At 33.0% G+C, this 23,066-nt stretch overlaps 1 protein-coding gene across 1 annotated transcript in view; it reads left to right on the top strand.

Annotated features, from left to right (window-relative positions):
- Positions 1-23,066, top strand: part of LOC106104370 (alpha-actinin, sarcomeric) — a gene marked incomplete in the record, with an annotated part of 35,172 nt that overhangs the window by 6,892 nt on the left and 5,214 nt on the right. The window contains 10 exon segments of the mRNA XM_013284406.1: positions 14,931-15,135; positions 15,778-15,908; positions 17,061-17,295; positions 19,182-19,267; positions 19,863-19,955; positions 20,618-20,721; positions 21,220-21,346; positions 22,017-22,164; positions 22,390-22,540; positions 22,982-23,066. Of these exon segments, the coding sequence (XP_013139860.1) occupies positions 14,931-15,135; positions 15,778-15,908; positions 17,061-17,295; positions 19,182-19,267; positions 19,863-19,955; positions 20,618-20,721; positions 21,220-21,346; positions 22,017-22,164; positions 22,390-22,540; positions 22,982-23,066 (1,365 nt within the window).

The following is a 23,066-nucleotide window of genomic DNA, read 5'->3' on the forward strand; positions in this document are numbered from 1 at the left end:
CATGGGTAGAAGCCAAGTTAACTTTCATTTACTTATTCTTTAGTCGATAACGGTTAAAGCAGACTACGTATTTCAAGTGATGGTTTTACAAAATTACATAAACACAGATAAGCATATTCGGTTATCTATAAGGATAACATTGTATATTGCTAAATTTAGTATCGCTTCTGCAATAATAAATTTATATGATAATACTAAATTAAATATAGATTGATTAGTTGATTTATATAATCGAAGCAATTCTTTCAACTATTTTAAATTCGGGAAATATCAAAATTAATTCGTTTAATTATGTTACCAGTCAAAGCAAATACTTTCTTTCGACGACTGGCCTTTATTTGATGAATTAACTTGAAACTTGCATCAAAAACTTTCACGTCTTAACTTTTAAATGCCATCCCTATCATCTACAAATTTGACCCAGACTATATAGATTTCTTCTAGTTCCTTATCACAATCTAATAACGATTTTAACACATTGTATTTGATTTGGACTAACATCTAGTATCCAGTATCCATTCTTTGTAACCAAATACGTTAGTACTTACTAAAGTCTGCGATTCTTGTTGATATATTTCAGTTTCAAGACAAACTCACTAGTCCTAAGCTAGATAATCTTATATTAGGTACATACAATTTTGCAATACTAATCTGCAAGTGCGAAGTATATCTCGTTTCATACCATAACATTAGTAATAGATGACTGTATCGAGTCGATTGTTTTACAAATAGAGATCACAACACGGCTACTGTTAAAATTGTTCACTGCAGCGCTAGACGCTACTGGGAACACTTCCGACATACCAATATTTATAAAATATAGCTGTTCCCGTGCGGCTTCACCCGTATAAAATTATAAAAACTTTATTTTATTGTTTACAATTTTCAAATTATCAATTGCAAATGTCCAAATGACATGACTTCCTTTCTTGATGTTGGCAGCAACTTATGGTTTCTTTCCCACATTAGGGTTTTTATCCAAAATATTTACCCCCTAAGTGTAATGCGTTAAAATGTATAGCCTAAAGCGTGACGCAAGTGTAGGGCTTTTTATTAAAAATAAAATAATTATTCAAAAATATGTTGTAATTGCTGACATCTTAGGCAACAAATAAGTGTGTGTTTACGCTTTATTATAATAGTGTAGATCAAATAAATGCAATCGTTAAGGTAAGTTAGGTGAGAGAATTGACGTAGAAATACCATGTGACAATGGAAACCTCAGTATATTAGCTATTCATTTCACGAAATGTATAAAACAACTATAATATACATTAATTTATTATTAAAGACTGTTCAAAGTTTTGTATAAACTAAATATGATTGGTTGTACGTTAACGTAACAATAATGAGTCTAGCAACAAGCACAAAAACAAGCTGCGGTACTGTTAGAAATACAACAAAGTATAAATATATGTTTTTAGGTTTCATATGTAAATGTATAAGTATTGTAAAAATGTTTATCATCGTGTGTGAAGCAATCCTGCCCTTGACATTGTTACGACCTTCACTCACGAGGGAAGGGGTGAGTCAATACTACTCTGTTTGCAGTGTTTCCGCATAAAAGTGTTGATGTGTTGCATTTGTTGCATATATCCTCGTGTATTTTGAATTTAGAACTAAAGAATTATTTTTCATAATGACGCTGTCGTGTGGGAGAAAATAGTCCAGATATGTGAGTAGCTATATTTATACCTGGACAACTTAAAATACCAACAACAAATCTCCATCATAAAAATATCAGTGTACGAGCCAATCGTAAGATTAAAGTCGTATCTATATTCGGATTTCGACATAACAATGTCCAACAATAGATCATTTGAATGCAGTGGCCGACTTCCAAACGTTCAGTCAGCAAGTGGGCGTACAGGCTTGGCGGCTATGCCTGTTTACATTGTACAAACAAATTCACACTAATTAGCAACATTAGTCAGAATATCTTTACCTCATTACGTGATCGATATATTGACGGGTTAAAAATATCCCGACATGTTTTTTTGTTAAATTTTATTTTTATTACCGTTTAACAGCGGTTGTTTTATTTAAATGGACTCTTGATTAATTCTTACATGTTTATTGGAAATATTTTAGGGTTTTTATTGGTTGTACTTCGATTGGATGTTAACGATTCTGGTTGGATACCAATACTAATAATATAAAACTAAATAGTCAGACAAATTATTTTGTAATACAATTCAAGAAGGTATAACAAGAGTAAAATTGTCGAAAAAGAAATACGAAAAATTAGGAAGATAAAAAAAAAACGACTAAAACGTAAATACAAGCTACGAATGTTTTGTCAAGAAATTTTGTAGACACAAAAAAACAGCTATAGGATTTTCTTTATATGTATTTCTATAACATATGTGTACCTTGGTGTCGGGTGACGAAATATGCCCCTATATAGTACAGCCATCATTGTTTACGTACCTGAATAGACCCGTTCCCTTTTGTTTCGCGCATACAAAATGCCACATTGTTCGCAAAAGGTGTAAGCGTACATCTGTTCAATATACATCTATTCCTTTATGGCAGGGCTCTATCATTGTACATCTATATTAATATTATAAAGAGGAAAATTTTTATTGTTGTATGTATTGAAAAAACTTAAAAACTACTATGTCTATTTCAAAAATTTTTTCAACATTAAAAAGCTACTTTGTAGCTGATTAACATAGGCTATATTTTTATATTTCAAGTGGACGAAGTCACGAGCAACAGCTAGTTTGATTTAGCGATTTTTGTTATCAGCAACGCAACATCATCTTCTCGTAATCTGGAATTTTTCTTTTGATCTTACAAACAGACACTCCACTTTTATATGTATAGATAATATTTTTTCACAAAATGAATCCAATTATCGAATACAGCTTTGTTGACTCTTGACCTTTTAATGGTGAAAGGGTATTATTATCAGTGACTGGATTCTTGTCTTTTTAACATACTTGCTGTTAACCCGATCAAGAAACATTCAGTTAACTTGTATTTAAAGTTCACGACACATTTTCTTATTTTTTAATGATACCAGTACTTGTATACTTTAAAACAAATCAACAACAATTTATAAAGAAATTACTCGAATAAACTTACTGGAAATTAAAAAAAAATTGGAGGCGTAATTTTGTCTATTTCATATATCAATAATGCATATGGTAGCAAAACTCCTAATCCGTACTTACAGCCGTTATCTCTCGCGTAATTTATACTAACATTATAAATATACTAATATTATTATTATAAAGAGGAAATTTGTATTTTTGCATAACTCAAAAACTACTGAGCCGATTTAAATAATTCTTTCACTATTAAAAAGTCTTACTCACGTTTTCAGTGAGTAACATAGGCTATGTTTTTTATTATTTTTCAATTTCAGGCAGATGCAGACGCGAGCGACAGTTAGTCTATACTAATATTATAAAGAGAAATGATTTGTATTTTTGTATTTATTGAAATAACTTAAAAATCCCTGGGCCGATCTCAAAAATACTTTTACCATTAAAAAGCTACGTTATCGCTGAGTAAAATAAGCTATAGTTTTAATCTTCACATGGACAAAGTCGCGAGCTACAGCTAGTTTAATATCATTCGTATAATTCAAAGTGTACAGAGCGCGACACAGGGTATGTTATTATCATTCTGCACCATTAAGAGATAGCGTTTCCTGGCGGAACAGACAGGCTGACAGACTATGTTATTTGTCGTTGCTTTAATTCGAGTGGAACATGCTTATTTCTATTATTATATTTTTCAATACAAACTTTGTTTTTTTTTCTATCCCGATTTTTAAAGCTAGCAGTTGGTCTCGACTTTAACTCCGTGAAATTTAAAATCCATATTACTCAGCGGTAACTTAGCTTTCTAATAATAAAAGAATCTTTGAAATCGGTCCAGTTTTTTAATTATATCAATACATAAAAAAATACAAAAATACAAATTTTTTATCTTTATAATACTAGTATAAGATATAAGAATTACGAAGTACAAATAGTCTCAAACGAAAAATATTGTACAAAATCGGAACCCCAAAAACAATCCTAAATCAACGTTTTTATTTAAGATGCTTATCTAATCTCGGTTTAAGAAATTGAGTATAACGACCTGCTATTAAAATGAATGTGTAACACTTAGCTGGAATGTTGATAAAATTGCGAAAGTAAAAGTCAAATACGTTATGAGGCTCACGTCAAGGTCGACACGGAGGTACATAATTACACTAACACTTTTATTGAAGTTCAACGCACGCTTGGAGATAACAAAATAACCATCGCTATACTTTTTTACATGAATGGTTACATCTGGTAGGATATTAAATGAATTGTTTTATCATTATGGTACATTATCTTACTAATATTATAAATGCGAAAGTTTAGATAGATGGATGTTTGTTAGAGTTTGTAGCCTAAACAGTTGAATGAATATCGATGAAATTTGGCATATACGTAGAGGATAGTCAGAACACAGGCTATTCATTTTTGTTTTTTTTTTTAATTCCACACGGACGGATTCGCGGACGAAAGCTAGTACCTACATAAATTTGCTTCCACAATCATAATCTATTTTTTTTTCTTAAATAATTTCTTTTAGCGTACATCTTGTAATTTCAGCCGAATGTTAATCAGTCACGTAATTCATTTGATACATTATTAAAAAACAATACTAAATAGTTCTATAAAAGAATAGAAACGTAAGCCACTACGACTTCTTAGAGAAAACCAATTATGTATTTGCATTGAAAGACTTAAACGGTTCATTCTATTAATAAAAAAATGTTACTCTCATTACGGGATGGATTCGCACGGCCTCGTTTGCGATACTTACAATAGAGAACAAGGTATATTACATTTTTTATTAATCGAAAGATTTGTGAAATGTTTAAATTAAATCTCGAAAGATCTCGGAGTAGTATCTCAAAGAAGCTTTTGAATCATATATGATAATATTGAAATGTAAATACAATTTCATCCAATTTTTATATTTCATTTTTTTATTCTAAAAAATACACTTTTAAAGGTTAATAATATGAAAATCTTGTTCTATGAGCGTATATATTTTGTTGTTCTCGTAGAATTAACGTAACGCAGTCAAACGCCTATTTAATTTCGGATAAAAGGAAATTTCGTATTGCCGTTTCGTTAGAAATAACATACTCAATGGAGCTAAACTTAGGCAAGACCGTGCGCAAAACTAATGTAACGTTTTGTTTTATCACATGTGTGCAATATATCTTGGAAGTACTAAAAATTTATATCAAGACATTTTTGCACGACTTTAATTGAAGGACAATTTGACAAGAGGCGTTGTTCTGCATATTGTGCAACTCATAATCCATTGACAAGAATGGCTACTATATTTACTTAATGTAATATCTCAAAGACCGTACATTTATGAAACTAAAGCATACTTCATACTAATATTATAATGCAAAAGTTTAGAAGGATGGATTGGATGGATGATTGTTAGAGTTTATAGCATAAACGACTGAACGGATTTCGAACAAATTTGGCATAGATATAGAGGATAGTCTGGAAGAAGTCAGGCTACTTGCATTTGTTTTTTTTAGATCCGCGCAGACGGAGTTTGCGAGCGAAAGCTAGTCTACAAATAATTAAACAAACATAACCATTTGTTCCCGTCAGTTCAATGATGCGACGTTATAGCTAATAAAAGTTCAGTCTCGTTTAATTTTGAATTCGGTATCAATTTCCTTTATTAATGATAGAATCTTAAAAACTACCTTATAAAGAACATCACTGACGTAAAAATATTTCACACATAAAATAGATTAGATCTGGCAATGAGATATCAAAAGAAGTATTCTTATGTAACTACAGCGAATGATAATAATGACTCACGATTAGGACAACTGGTCGACAATTGCTCAGCCGTACACAAACATACCCACATACCGATAGCTCATTTGTTATAACATTGTTTCAACACGCCACAATAACATAAGAGACGAATTCGGCTCTTATTAACACGAATTAACCCAATAATGCTAACAACCGATGTTGCGTCATTATTTATTTAAGGAAATTATTTACACAGATACCACGATTCAGCGATGTTTCGAAAGATTTATTCGTAGCCGAACTTTATTTATAGAGAACGGGTAAGCCGCGGAACGTGAGCATGTAGGTTTATACACGACTATTAAAAAACTGGCGTAATCATAAATTAAAATAACTTCAGGTATTCAATTCCTATAAACCAATCTTACTTACTAATATTATAAATGATAAAGTTTAGATGGATGTGTCTTTGTTAGAGTTTGTAGCCTAAACGGCTGAACGGATTTCGATAAAATTTGGTATAGATGTAGAGGATAGTCTGGAAAAACACATAGGCTATATTATCACATTTGTTTATTTGTAATTTAACGCAGATGGAGTCGCGGTTGAAAGCTAGTATATTATAAGATTACACAAACAATAATATTCAGAAAGTCCAAAAATCAGCTCATCTGACTATAATAAACAAACTTGGTACTACTAAAAAAAATCAAAAAAAATAAAATATCAGACATTGTAAAATGTGGGGCGGCCTTTCTCTACTGTGACCCATAACCTCTGTTCAGCATCTGAAAGTAAATTGACTTGTTGAACCTTAAAATCGCATGCAAGAAAAACTTAGATTAAATTCAAGATGTGTATATCTAAATATTATTAACAGCACTGCAAATATATTTCAAGTATAAGTAGTAACCTAAATTATTCATTCACGACTAAAATTTTGCTCGTGAAATATCCTGATTCAACTAAGCATTGTTTTATTTAAAGCTTAGTAGTTTCTGGAACGTCCGTGGTAACAAACCGCGGATGTTTCTCTTCAGCTAATAGCCTTCGGGAGATGAAAATATCCCAGACTACGGATTCACACGCCCACACGATGTATTGCTACACAGCCAGACAAATATTTTGTTCGTCATAATTATTCGTGGTTTCCTAGATCTGGACTTAATACTGGAACATTTTTAGAACGAACCAAGGATGTATCAAATTATGGTAGAAAGTAATGTCGATACCACAATGGTAGGAATGAACTTTCTTTTTTATCATTACAAATTAAAAACCATAAAATCGTACTCTTACTAACATACATATCTTTTTTCCAGGTATTGAACGGCAATCGAAACAACACATAAAGAGTTTCACATGTCTGCAAATTGACACAAGTCACAAGAGTGTGTGAGTTCATTTTAATATCTAAATTACTGCCAATTAGTAATTTACAAAAGTTAAGAAAATACGCTGTTTTATACGTATTTAATGTTCTGGGTCAATGATCCAACGTCTTATCGGTTATCGAGATACATGCGTTTTTATATCATTTTTTTCTGTTTATTCTGTAGATAAAACTTGTGTGATAAAATAGATATTATAACTGAAAACTTGCAAAATACCGATACAACGTAATAACTTCTCTGAAACTCAGAGAACTTTCTGAGGAGGTAGAACCAATAATTAACAACGTCGATAGCGTGACAATTGCAAAAACAATCTAAACAAATCGTCTCAAGGTAAAAAAAACAAAATTACTGATCGAGATTCTAAGGATAATACTGGTGATAAAAGAATAAGCTTGCAAGATTTAAATAACAACAAAAAAGAAAACAAATATTTAAAAACACTACCAGACTACACAGCAATGTATGTCGGTTAACGGTCCCATTATTGTTTATAGATATGATAGTAGCTTCGTTGGATGTGTTCCAAATTGTAACACCTTCACAGGTGTACCACGTACTAAATATTCGACATACAATACCCACTTAATACTTATACCCACATATAACTTCAATCGGTTTTCAATTGAACAAACATTAATTCATTGAATAACAAACATATTAAAATAAGCGACAATTGTGGTTTACAGACCAATAAAGTAAAATGAACTCTTCACAAAAACCTGAATACATCTCTCATAAATAAAATTCTTGCGAAATTCAAGTATATCGAATAATGTAAAACTTTAAAAGTTTAAATTTTTAAGTGATTAAAGTCTATTGCAAATTATTAGATCTATGCAAGTTCCAATCGCCACAATCTAAAACACTAACGGTAAATTTCAAATTTAAATCAAGCAGAACAGTTTGCAATAATTTTATAGCGACTAGTCAAATATTCGAATGGTTGAAGTATCTTGTTTCATGCACAATATCATAAAATTAAAACCCATTGAAGTATATCAAATAATACTCTAGTATACTATTGTTTAAATAGTATATTTGTACATTTATATCTCAAGCATATCAAGTCGATTGTCAAAAGAAAAATGGTTATCAAAACAAAAGATGGTTTTTTCTAAAACAAATGAGTTTTAAATTTTTTTTAATTATCTAACATGGACAAAAAAATTAAATTACAAGAAACCGTTAAAGACAATTACAATATTTAAATATATAGACTATCAAATTCAGATGTTCTATAACGAAGTGAATGTAGACATTACATCTACAAAATTGATGAGAATAAATTATTAACCGTTAGTTTTCATATTACAGACGGTAGCGTCTTAATCAATCAAAATAATCACCAATTGTCCTGTCACTTACATCTGATCACTTGATATATTTCGATTATACTCGATTCGAGTATCCACGAATCGATTCATAATTGGTAAAGTTGATACAATGTTGCAATCATTGCGATCACCATATAATTTGCATGGAAAGGAAAAAAATATCATGTACGTACAAATTGAAATGTAAAGATATATCGCTTTTGTAATATGAAATCGAAAAGTGATTCGTATTTTAAATGTTAGTGGTGAAATAAATACATTTGAATTTTATTACATTCTAAATTTTACGACACGAAAGAAAGATGGTCGAAGGTCTAAAGTTTGTTTTTAGTTTCGAATGTCAAACGATCGTTCATTGTCATATTATATCCAAGGTTTCATTCATTTATTTACAGTCGTAATTGTTGACTAGAAAAAAATATGTTTTCTTTTTCCGTACTACTTGTAATACCATTCACTATTAGCAATAAAATACTTGATAATTTTACAAATACGGACGTTTCTCTGATAAATAATTCATCGAACATCATACCTTTTCCGAGGTCTATCCAATACGAATCGTAAATTTATTTCGGACATTTAATTGGTTTAAAATATGTAATCACACTTTCTTGCTTTCTAAACAAGTTATTGAGTCACTTTCATCAATATTCCGAGCGCTTCTCTTCGGATCCGGTGTTCTAGGGCAAAAGTTGACACTACGGGACATAAGATATTGTATACGTGAATGAAATATCACTTTACATTATGATATTAATGAATTATTTTCATACAGTTGAGTCACACATATTCATTCATGCGGTTTAACTTTGGCCTAATAAAACGAAGGTTTATTTAACCGTGTTGCCAAAACCACTCTTCAACCCTGACAGATAATATTCTAATAATTTCACGTAGATATATTGTGTAATTTACAATAATCATAACTCTCTTGATGAGTGTTTAATAAATAAAGGTCTACCAGTCTGTTGCGAGCCAAATACTTTTGGCAAAAGCTAGGAATGCATAATTCAGTTGGGAAAAGAACTTATCTGTGATTCTTGAAATTGATTGGAAAGTAAACACTGTAAAGTTATTATTATTAATATAAAACTTATAAAGTAACTATAAACAAACATTCGTTTTAAAAATTATCATCTGCATTTCCTCTCGTGGCAACACCATCCTCAAGGATGTCTTTGGGCAACTCAATATTTATGCTTCTTTGCCCTCTACTCTTATATGTATAAAACCGCGAACAAGGTTTGTAACAGGAGGTATAAGTAAAGATAACTCCAGTTGAACCTAGACACATTTACCTTGAGAGTGGCCCTTCGTAACGTATTAAAGATGGCGGTGGACAGTACATGAGGCGAGCTAGTTCTAAATAGCTGAGCGCTATTCCCACCTGCGTTTATTTTAGAACTGCGGCCGGCACGGATGCAAGGTAATTCTAGATATTTTCACATTCTAGGTCACGTGCGCATTGTCTCAAGGACGTACTCAAAGGTCGTCTTCGAGTGTTTTGTTTGACAGCACTACGGTTTATATTGCATAGTATATTATGAGATATTTTTATATTTAGTTTAGAAAACGTCGTATTAGTTCATAACTTAGTTTGATATTTAAACTACTTAATTTAAGCTCTTTTTATACAAATTTGATTTTGGTTTGCTAAAAACGCATTCGTGTTTTCACATTTTTTTTCTTAATTTCAATGGAAACCGTGATTTATATTATATTCTTGGTGATTTGTACTATGAATGATGGTCACTGAAGTTGTTAATTTAAGAAAAAAATGTAATTTGTAATGACATTTTAATTCCTAAATGTAATTAGTATAACATGTGTCCAGTTCCTTTCATTTCGCCGAACATCTCATTACAACCAGTGACCGTTAGTGGCACCGTTAATCGTTTGACATTAAAGTAATATGCTTGCTTCGTATATGTCAAATTATTAAACATAGTGAAGCATTTGCATAAGGTTTGAAGTGATTTATCTGTAAGGTTTACGTGTTATGCGTACACTGCCGAAATGTCCACTCAAAAACATATTGCTCTCTCTCGTTTTTTAAGAAAATGAAAGGGACGACAACATTTTTGTATAAGGTGTCTCAGCCGTGGAACATCACGGTACGGAAGATGTTGGAATGTATTATCTGGTTCCCGTGCGATGTTTATTCCGTCTTAAAAGATCTTCAGTCATGAGTCATTGTGTACCATCGCAGTAATGCAGTTGGGTCAGTTTTGTCGTGCGGGCATTTTTGCGATACTTTCAAACAATCTCATACATCAATGACGTCCGTATCAAGTGTCAATGACATTGTTTACGATGACTTTGCAAAATACGGAACTAAATGCAAACAATTGAACGAGTGGATTATGTAATAAATTAAGTGTTACATTTAAAACAAGTTAAAAACACCTTCACGTTTCTCTCGGGTACATTGCTGTTTATCCAAAATTATTCAATGAAAAGTCGAAAGCGATGTTAAAGAACAAGTAGATGCAGGGTTATATGAATGCCTATTATTACGTGTCCTCGATTTAATCTTATATCTTCAGTTAATCTGTTATTCCTGTAAAGTTTTAAATTATCAAGCCGCCAGTTTAACTAAAGAAGTGTGTTAATCATGTTATCCATTTACCTTATTATAACAAATTGCAAAGCTTGCACTCGCTAACATTGATAAATTTACATTCTGTAATGTTATTTCATATTATTACGAAATATAATTCTGACCGAACAATCTAGAAAGGATTCCGTAACAACTTATCGATTTCTTTACTGTTGTGTGCGTTGGTATTTTTTACCCGCATTTCTATAGCCTTTGTTTATACCTATCGGCTCTGTGAATTATTCAACAATAGAACTGTCGAGTCGCTCCGCAGATAGCATCTACAATAATTAACTATAATAAGATAATAAACTCGATTTCTTCACTAAGTTGTCGAGTGTACAAAATCGATTAATTCAATTAACATGAGGTCGGCGAAGCCCTTTGATTTGTCAACATCACTAATGCAAGATTGCAATTTTATTGAATGGATCGAGCTTGTTTATCAGAGAGAGACCTTGAAGCTTGTTTGCTATAGAACCAATCCCGTTTGAATTTTATAGGCGTGGCCCTAGCAATGTGTTTTTTTGGTACGTTTGCACAGGCTTGTGGCGCGCCTATCAATTTTGTATGCGATTCTATTCGCCAAGAATGCAATGAAGTAAAAGTATTCAACCGCGACGAGATAAACTTGTATACCGTATATATTACAACCTTACTTTCTTTTAATCTCCTACTGCAATTAATTATTCTAAGCGTTGGCTTGATGTTGATCAAATACACATCAGCAAAGACTAACCAAAACTGTACAAATACGTCTCTGAAACATTATTTTAAGACATGAACCAAAAGGTACTTTTGTCTGCAAGATATAGAGACGGCAGACAAAAGTATTACCATTTAGAGGTAACAAAAGTCACGAATTCGTGATCTCCAAATTAGTGCATAGACCGTAGACGTTCTAAAACATAGATAGGATTAGGAAATCGTACCGCTTGAATACAAATATTTTGCTGACTAAGATTAATGAAAGGATAGTGACAGAATAAGTTATACTAGAATGTTTAACTACGGTGTAAATGGAAATTATTTTGAGTAGGTGTAACATCGAACTTAGTACGATATTTGAACTAGAATAAATGAAGAGTCGAGATTTTTATCTCAGTAAGTTACCTTAAAAAAAACTAGCTGTTCCCTTGCGACTTCATCTGCAAAAAAATATGAAATGTTTGTTTTATTGTTTACATGTGTCAAATTATCAATTGCAAATGTCAAAATGACATGACATGAAGACAAACCATGGCAACCTTGCTTCCTTGATGTTGGCAGCAACTTATGGCCTCTTTCCCACATTAGGGTTTTTATCCAAAATATTTACCATCTAAGTTTAATGGCGTGAAAATATATAGCCTAAAGCGTGACGTAAGTGTAGGGCTTTTTATTGAAAATAGAAATATTCCAAAATATGCTGTAATTGCTGACATCTTAGGCAACTCAGAATTGTGTGTTTACGCTTTATTATAATAGTATAGAGTATAGATGTAATTTAGACAAGTTTACTAAACTAAGATACTTGCATACTTTAAGGGCTAATGCGAATATTATACGCAATATGCTAAATCCAAGTACAATAGCTCGTTAACATGGGCAATGTTCGACAACGGCAAGACATTTATTTGAATATCCAAATTGAACTCAAAATTTATGCGTAATAAAAGATCTCGTTTCGCTCGAACTGCTTTTTCAATAAACATTTGAAAAATTAATCACATTATTGAAACTGTTACAGTATATTTTAAATAATGAATTTTGTTTACTTGATAACGATTACTATGATAAGATATTGTTTGTCATCGATTTCTGAATGAAAATGTATGATGAGAAAAGACAGTGATTGTAAAATAGTAGTTTATATATAATAATTAATTAAAATAAGATAATTTTAATATTTGTGCACTAGCTTTTGCCTGCAACTACTCGTAAGCCCGCGGGAAATTTAAAAGTAATAATAAAAAAATAAAAAATATAGCCTATGTTATTTATAGACATAACCTTTCTAACGGTAATAGAATGTTTGAAATCAACCCAGTAGTTATCGAGTTATTTCATTACAATCAAACAAACAAAGTTTTCTTCTTTTTTTATGATGAACGCCAGAAGACGAGAACTTAATTCGTGAAGAAAAGACTATTAGGGTTACTACTTATTAATTAACGAGTATTCGACATTTAAAATTGTTTTTGGGCTATGTCCAACATTAAACTTCTAAAAGTTGTAGCTTGGACATCTTGACAGTTCACTTAACCTTTACTAAATATATTTAGCTTTAATAATCTTCAATCTTAAATGGAAAGTGGTGTAAAGCATGACGCCATTACGATGATATCAGCGGCATCATTGACGGCTTAGCGGCTTAACTGCAAACTAAACAAATGACGCAAAGAAGCAGCCGAAAATACTAGACTTTGAAGTTAAATGATTCGATATAAAATTTTATTTTCGTAACAAGAAACCTTCATTCAATTCTAAATATTATTGCAGATACAAACTTCTATAAAAATGCGAAAATATCGTAACCATTTTTAAATCTCTTAATTTTCAATTGGTTAGTTTTCAAATAAGTTACGGGGTCGAGTCCTACTTTGAATAAATCATTAAAACGTTTCACTTAAAGTAGTATTTAAGCTCGGTCTTACTCAGCTTATTTTGAACCATAATATTTTCATGTAATTGAAATGTTAAGTTAAATATTTTAAAGTAACTGTGCCCAATAGAAGTGTGAACATGGAGTGGTAATGCCCCTTGCAAATTCGTCCGAGGGTCGGACCCCTCGGCGGCCCCTGCACGATGCAGTATTGATTCGCTCAAGTGCAATCGGTGTTTCCCGAAGTACAGCTACCATACTGTAGTAAACTGTTTAAATAACAATGTCATTTTACGGTACATCGTTAACTAACAGTTCGATTACTTTGTTTTTAGAAATCCGTTTTTATTACGTGTTATAATTTTTACAAAAAATTAACATTTTGATAGATCCTTTTAGTTCAATATCTTCTCAATTTAATTTTTAAATTCTCTAATAAATGTTATCAAAAGTAGGTCGGTTGACTTCATTGCCTTAGATAAAATTCAAACTGGTCTATATCTAAGTTCTTCGATTTTCAAATGTCTAACAAGATGATTCTAAATACTTTTACTTGGATACTTTTTCTGTTAACTTCTTTAAATTATTACTATTATATTACTTTAAAATGTAACACCAATCTAAATGGAGAAAGGTAAGTTGCGTAATATTGAGAATTAAGAGGTTACGGGCCTCTTACTTTTTTGAAATCAATACATTAAACTTTACTATCCGAATAGCACTTTAAAGGGTAAATATTTCAAACCTTAGTACTGATTTCAGATATATGCTGGTAATAAAAATGTCACCGTAAGGCGACGCTGGAATTTACGATTGCTTGTTACTGTCGCTATATTTTTTCTGAAATCGTTAAATTCAATCAGATTTACTTAAACGTCGATATTAATAAGTGGTAGTATTGAGGACCTGATGGTCCGTAAATAAGACTACAATGATAACGAAAATCAGTTTTTTCGTCAATTACTGGTTAAAAAATTACTACAGATATAATTTTGCTTCTATTTAGTGAAGTAGCAGATTACAAATCCTTTCATAGAGATCTAGCTGACATTTACCACTATTATTATACATAACCTTTTGTGTTTGAGGACAAAAGCGGATGTTTCAACATACCAATATTGTAAAAATACTAAATCGTTCATAAATAACAATTTGGGAACTCTCACCTTAGTACTTTTTCAATCCGAATTCCTCACCTGACTTATTAACGTTTTATTCTTCCAGACGTTCACAGCATGGTGCAACAGCCACTTGAGGAAAGCCGGCACTGGCATCGAGAACATCGACGAGGACTTCAGGAATGGCCTCAAGCTGATGCTGTTGCTCGAAGTTATCTCCGGAGAGACGCTGCCCAAGCCCGACCGCGGCAAGATGCGCTTCCACAAGATCGCCAATGTCAACAAAGCCTTGGACTTCATCGCGTCCAAAGGTAAGTTAGAAATATTGGAATGTAGGGACGCAACTTTACAATCTATCCCCGCAATCTATCCTTCCATTCTGGTCGAATCATTCCTTACTTGAAGCGTATTCCAGTCTAATTTAATAACTAATGCGGTTTGTATGTTTAAAATATTTAATACAACGCAAAAGAACAGATTTCTTCGCATAAAGGAGCTCAACTCAGCATATTTTTTCTCATACCCTGCCTTTTTTCTGGTGTTTTTTAAACTGTTTCTGCTTTTCCTTTTTTAAAATTTCAAATTCAGTTTAAGTGCTATGTTATCGTGTTACGAGGTAGCGAAGTATAAAAAAATACCTTGGCCTGGTTCATATATTTTAACGCTTCACAATACCGCACTATCTCAACAATTAAATAATTAACGTAACAGCTTAACGAAATGAATAATTTATTCGATATAAGAAACGCGTTTTAAAACACAACCAAAATGTTAGACAACTTCAACATTTATTTCTATAAATCAATGATTTTGGAATTTGAAAACAAAAAAATAACGCTGACTACTTTATTATTGCGTGTAACATAAGTAAAATAATTTACAACATGATATAACAAAGAATTAAATCCTATTTTGATTTCGTAAGTCTCAGGATGTTTTGTACAATGTTCCAGGTGTGAAACTGGTGTCGATCGGTGCTGAAGAAATAGTCGACGGTAACCTAAAAATGACACTGGGTATGATCTGGACGATCATTCTCAGATTCGCCATTCAGGATATTTCCGTTGAAGAAATGACTGCTAAGGTAATTTACAATCTTACTTATATTATAAAGTTTAGATGGATGGATGCATGTTAGAGCTTGTAGTCTAAACGGCTGAACGGATCTCGACGAAATTTGGTATAGATGTAGAGGATAGTCTGGAAGAACACATAGGCTACTTACTTTTGATTTTGTAATTCCACAGCGGGCGTAAGCTAGTAAACTATAAATTGTGATAAAAGAATTGTAGTAATTTCAAGTATTTTGTACGTCAATACAATACAGTCAAAGATCACTAGAAAAACACTAATTCCGAAAAAAATACATGTGTAAATATTTATTTGGGCCATGGAAATTCCGATTTAAAGTATCTGTCTCGCTGATTTCATTTAAATATTTGATACGGGAGCTGTGACGTCATAATGTGGCATGATTTGGTTCAGAATCTAATTTAAAACGCTTGACCATAATAATCTTACCTATCCCTTCAGAATGCAACTTCTATACTAATAAGGGTTATTGAACGTCTAGTTTGATATAATGAACGATATTATCTGGATCAAGGAGCGATCAGATCTTAAAATAAACTATTGCTCAGATCAGCCGTAACTGGCCTGTAATAAATTTAATAGTTTATAATTAGTATGTGCGGCCATCATCGCTAACGGTGTATTAAATCGGTCTTCATTCCTTGACTAATATGTTATAGATCTACCTACACCTTTCTTGCTATCATTTGCATATAGTTAACCAAAGAAGAATATCGATGTACTTGATACTACTATTATAAAGAGGAAAGATTTGTATTTTTGTATGTACAACAGTATAACTCTATACTGGGCCGATTTTAAAAACTCTTTCACCGTTGCCAAGGTAATTTTGTAAGTAATGTAGGCTTATTTACTTAATAACTAGGTGGTCTGCAAATAAACGTTTGTGATTTTAATACAACTATTAAACACTAGCTGTTACTCGCGACTACGTTCGCGTGAAATTAAAAATAAAAGCAAAATCACAGCCTTTGTTACTTAATGATAACGTAACTTTTTGATGGTGAATGATTTTTTTAAATCAGCCTGGTACTTCTTGAGTTATTTCAATACATACAAAATACAAAGCTTTCCTCTTTATAATATCACCATATTACATTTTTTTAACATAAGCGACTAATCATTATTCTTCATACACTTCCAGGAAGGTCTACTCCTCTGGTGTCAACGTAAGACAGCGCCATACAAGAATGTCAACGTTCAGAACTTCCACCTGTCGTTCAAAGACGGTCTGGCGTTCTGCGCCCTCATCCACAGACACAGGCCCGACCTGATCGACTACAGCAAACTGTCCAAAGACAACCCCCTCGAGAACTTGAACACGGCCTTCGACGTCGCTGAGAAGTATCTCGATATACCGCGCATGTTGGACCCCGACGGTAAGTTGATAGCGAAAAACACGTATCGCAAACATTTGGTTCAACTTTGAAAGTCGTAATTTGCAAATTTTAAAAAAGTACAATATAAACATTTTTATTTAATACTTATAATTTTTATCTCGTATAGAGATATATCAAATAATATAAAAATAAATAGTGAATTGGAAAATAAATTTATTTAAAGAGAATCAACATAGTTTAAAAATGTTTGCCATCCCAGAACCTAGTACGTCAGAGGCCGGTATATGAATAGCCTCTTTGACATAGAATGGCTTATTACGTAAGAGAGAATGTTGATGTGTGCACAAATATACTTTTATTTTAATACAAAGTCATGTGAAGCTTATATAAACGAATCATAGATAGAACAGACTTTACGAACTGTATGTTACGCTCTTTAACTGAATTACCATTTGAAGATTAAGGTACTGTCCCACCACTGGCTGATAGAGGCTCAGATAGCTTAAAAGTGACGTCATTGTCAGATACAGTACCAAAATCCGGTATTTCCATCACATATTTTATACGTTGGATTGTTATCTGACAATTTACAAGAATTGTGGGACAGGCCTTAAATATAAATGCAACGAAATAATAAAACAAATGAAAGACGATAAATGATTCATTAGTAAATTGACTTTATTGTATCAGAATATTTATTTGGCTTGACTGAATATTGCAGACCTCATAAACACTCCAAAGCCGGACGAACGCGCCATAATGACCTATGTGTCGTGTTACTACCACGCGTTCCAAGGCGCCCAGCAGGTATAGACAAAAATGGCTGCCACAACCTCCCTAGCCCTTAACGCCAGCCCTGTGTGTCACTTATAGCATGATCCGAGTGGAAAACCTATTGATTGCCAGGAATCATTTATTGCGCTAGAAATTTTTAGGTATCGTCGCATACGCTCGAGTTTTTTGAAACTTAGTAACGCTAAATTTAATGTTTTCTAGCTTATCGTTAATAACTATTTGTTGAATTTACAAACAGAATGCTTGCAAACCCCCCCCCCTCAAAAAAATTGCTATCCGTGCACAATAACAAAGTCTAGTAGGAATGTCCCCTTACATTACACATTGAGGTACATATGTTTACGTTATATCTTTTTTATAAGCCATATTTCTAGTCAACTAAACAGTTATAACATACAAGAACTTGTAAACATGTTCATATTAATATTTGTCATTATATAATTAGAAAAAGTTATTTTAAATACCATAGCCATAATTAAAAAACAAACATTCGAAAACCGATTTGCGTAATGAGTCAGTGAGTCATAGGTGAGCAGGTATGCTACAAGGTTACGTATTAATCATTGCAGCTAAAACCGCAAATACGTATAACAAAATACAGTACGTATACTATCATACTAATATTATAAATGCGAAAGTTTATATGGATGGATGGATGTTTGTTAGAGTTTGTAGCTTCAACGGCTGAACGGATTTCGAATTTGGTATAGATGTAAAGGATAGTCTGGAAGACCACATAGGCTATTCACTTTTGGTTTCTTTTAGTTCCACGCTGACGGAGTCGCGGGCGAAAGCTAGTTTAATATAATCTAAGGAATCACAAGATAAAAAAATCAAACCATAATGTTTCATCGCACAAAATTGTATTATTTATTCCGTATTGGCTTTGATATTGATCTGATTGCATGAATTACAAAATAATAACACTTACTCTTTATTTATTTATTTATATAAGTACAGAAAACACTTCAATGTATGCAATGTTTCCCTTAAACTGTACTCAAATTATCAACCTCATTACATATAGAACCTCCTTCGTGTTTTTTTCGAATGCAAGCAATCTGTTTGTTTTTAATTAAAAAAAACCGTCCGCATGTTACTAACCCTGTTGTCGCCGTGCCGCTTGCTAGATCTGCAGAACACGGCGATGCCAGACGAGCGCGCGGTCATGACCTACGTCTCTTCATACTACCATTGCTTCTCGGGAGCTCAGAAGGTCTGTATATTGCAAGGTTATTAGACATTTTTTATTGTTTTAATGATGTTGAACTATGTTTCAACAGTGGAAACCCACTATTAAGAAGGGAGTGTAGTTGTTAGGCTTAGTTTTACAGCTAAAGTGAAAATATTGAGCCTATCTACAATTTTATATTTTCATTTGTTTGCAGATACTGGCTAGATGATATTCTCTTTAAGCTGATTATAGTGAAAAAAAAAACAATCCATTGTATGACTTTGTTTTTAAAGTTCAGTTTTGATAGAATAATAAAGTCAAATAACCTTGCCTATCTTTTTATTATAATAAGCAGTAGAACATTTGGAGTATGCTATATCATTTTTAAATTCATATCGCTTTTTTGTGCATCCAAACGATTGGAATTAACTAACTTGATGCTATGTAATATTTATTTATAAATTGCTTAATTTCGTCAATTGAAAACCAAATTTTCAAGGAAACCAATTTTAATACCATAAATACTTCCTCTAAATCAACATGAAAAATCTTTCAAAATCTATTCAAATTTTTATCTCATATTTATATGTTTTTTCAATATTGTTTTGTTAACATTTTTTATATTATGTATAATTAGGCTGAAACTGCCGCGAACCGCATCTGCAAGGTTCTCAAAGTCAACCAGGAGAATGAACGCCTCATGGAAGAGTACGAACGTCTCGCCAGCGATGTAAGTATACAAAAAATTGCAAACTCTCTCGTACTAAGTCTATAAGTGTGACAGAGATAGATATAATCGCTAGCCTTTTCACATATACCTTCTACGAGCATATTAGAGTCTGTTGGCAAAGAGATTTAAGAAACTATATAGAGTAGGCATAGTTGACACTTTATTTGAAACCTTTTTCACATGATAATCTATCGATAGATCTTCAAAATTAAAATTTATTTTATTTTGTGGCAGTATAGTTTATTTTATAGCAAAAATGGAACTTGTTATTATTTTGTTGTACGCAGATATATGTAGTACCTTTCAGAGAAAGTACCGGAGAAAAAATAGTTCACTATTCCTAGTCTATATATTTCTTAAATGTCTGCTTGTTGGTTAATGTATAACATTGAATTTGGGATTTAGAGTCAGTCCTACCGCATTCTTGTAAATTGGCACAACAATCCAATGTGTAAAATATATGAATATCGGATTTTGTTACTCTGAGTGACGTAATTTTTAAGCCATCTGGGCCTCTATCAGCCAGTGGTGGGACAGGCCATTAATCTTGTTTAAGTTATTCTCGACGTTTTAAGTACTTTTAAACATTCGGAATCTTATGAAGATTATAATTATCATGTCTGTCTAACAAGAACGTTTAGTACAACATCGTAATTGTACAGCTGCTGGAATGGATCCGGCGCACGATGCCGTGGCTCAACAGCCGCCAGACCGACAACTCGCTCGCCGGCTGCCAGAAGAAACTGGAAGATTACCGTACTTACAGGTAACAAACTTTGACAACGTAAGAAGTGCTACTTGACATCTTACTAAAATTATAAACTTTTGCCCGCGATTCCGTCCTCGGGGAAATAATTTTCTATTTGGAAAATTAGTTTCACACGGATTTTTCTATTATTCTTCCAGACTATCCTCTACATCTATGACACATTTCATCGAGATCGTTCAGCCGTTAATGCTACAAACATTAACAAACATCCATCCATCTATACATCCATCCATCCATCTAAACTTTCGCATTTATAATATTAGTAAGAAGTGCGATAAGATGCAAAAGTTTAGATGGATGAATGATTGTTACTTCCTATCTCCAGAGATTCGCCAAATCTCGATTAAATTTGCAGATGTCGAAGATAGAAAAGAAGAATACATAAACTACTTACTAAGTTTTTCTTTAATTCTACGTACAAAGTCGCAGGCAAATACTAGTTACAAAAATTATATGTTATTTTACCTTTTTTTTATTAAATCGTTTTTTTTCCAGACGTAAGCACAAGCCGCCCCGCGTGGAGCAGAAAGCCAAACTGGAGACGAACTTCAACACGCTGCAGACGAAGCTGCGCCTCAGCAACCGCCCCGCATACATGCCCACTGAGGGCAAGATGGTCTCTGTGAGTATTCACATTTTTTATTTACAATCAGGAAAAAACGGTTAAAACAATGCCTAAATCAGGTATAGTTTGTAAGATTGGTATATTTTAAGGTACCTTATCTAAAAATGGTTTCAATAATTTTAAACTTTCGTTCGCGACTTCGTTAACGTGAAATCTATATCTACACTTCTGTATTAAAGCGTAAACACACACTACTTTGTTGCGTAAGATGTCAGGAATCACAGCATATTTTTGAAAAATTCTTTAAAGCCCCTCACTTACGTCACGCTTTAGGCTATATAATTTCACGCTATGAAATTTAGGGAGTAAATAAATTGGATAAAAACCTGATGTGGAAAAGGGACCATAGGCTACAAGTTGCCAACATCAAAGAAATAAGATTGCAATGTTTTGTCATCATGTCATGTCATTTTGACAAATGTTAACAATAAAATAATTTTTTCATAATTTCATGCAGATGAAGCCGCACGGAAACAGCTAGTAAAAATACCAATAACGTAGCTTTTTAATGGTGAAAGAATTTTTGAAATCGGTCCAGTAGTCTTTTAATTATTTCAATACATACAAAAATACAAATCTTTTTCTTTTATAATATTAGTATAGTTTTTTTTTTTCATCAAATTTTCACATAAAAAATATATAACGTTGGTCACTTGTACATTTGCAGGACATCGCGCAAGCATGGAAGGGTCTGGAGATCGCGGAGAAGGCGTTCGAAGAGTGGCTGCTGAGCGAGATGATGCGGCTGGAGCGCCTGGAGTACCTCGCGCAGAAGTTCAAGCACAAGGCCGACATCCACGAGGACTGGACCAGGGGTCAGTCATATTGTGCTAGAAGTGCTACAGAACGAATGAATGAAATGAAAGTTTAGATGGCTGGATGGAAGTTTGTTACAGTTTGTAGTGTAAACGCTAAACGGATCTTGAAATCTGGCATAGAGGATACTCTGGAAGAATACATAGACTTTTGTGTTTTTTTTTAATTCCACGCAGACGCAGTTGCGGGCGAAAGCTAGTATTGAAATATTTTGTTTAATTTAGGTAAGGAAGAGATGCTGCAGTCGCAGGACTTCCGGCAGTGCAAGTTGTACGACATCAAGGCGCTGAAGAAGAAGCACGAGGCCTTCGAGTCCGACCTCGCCGCGCACCAGGACCGCGTCGAGCAGATCGCCGCCATCGCACAAGAACTCAAGTACGAACATTCCTTACATTCATTCATTCATTCGTATTGAAAAATCATTCAAATATAAAACAGCGTCATAAATTGTATAGCGTTTAAACTCTAAAATCCTATCATATTATGATGTCTGTTATATTGTAAGCGGCGATTACGAAGCGAATTATTTAAAATTCGTTTCAGTATTTGGCTGAAAGTCATTAATTCATTCGTACAGTTGATAATTCCTTGACTTCACCGTTCAGTCACTCAGTCATTCGTTCATTCTGTCTTTTCCTCAGTAACTAGAATTACGATTTACTATTCCACTTATGGGCCGTTTCACTTGTGCGCTTTTGCACCCCCCCTACATGTTCAAACTAGGACGATATCCCGAGCCTAAATATTTGACATATCTCGGTCCTTACCCTACTGACATAAGTAGATGCGACAAGTAATATTGATAATTGTGTGCAGTACGCTGGAGTACCACGAGGTGGGCGCGGTGAACGCGCGCTGCCAGCGCATCTGCTCGCAGTGGGACCGGCTGGGCGCGCTCACG

The sequence above is a fragment of the Papilio polytes genome, unplaced genomic scaffold, assembly GCF_000836215.1.
Source record: "Papilio polytes unplaced genomic scaffold, Ppol_1.0 DF823688.1, whole genome shotgun sequence".
Lineage (NCBI taxonomy): Eukaryota > Metazoa > Arthropoda > Insecta > Lepidoptera > Papilionidae > Papilio > Papilio polytes.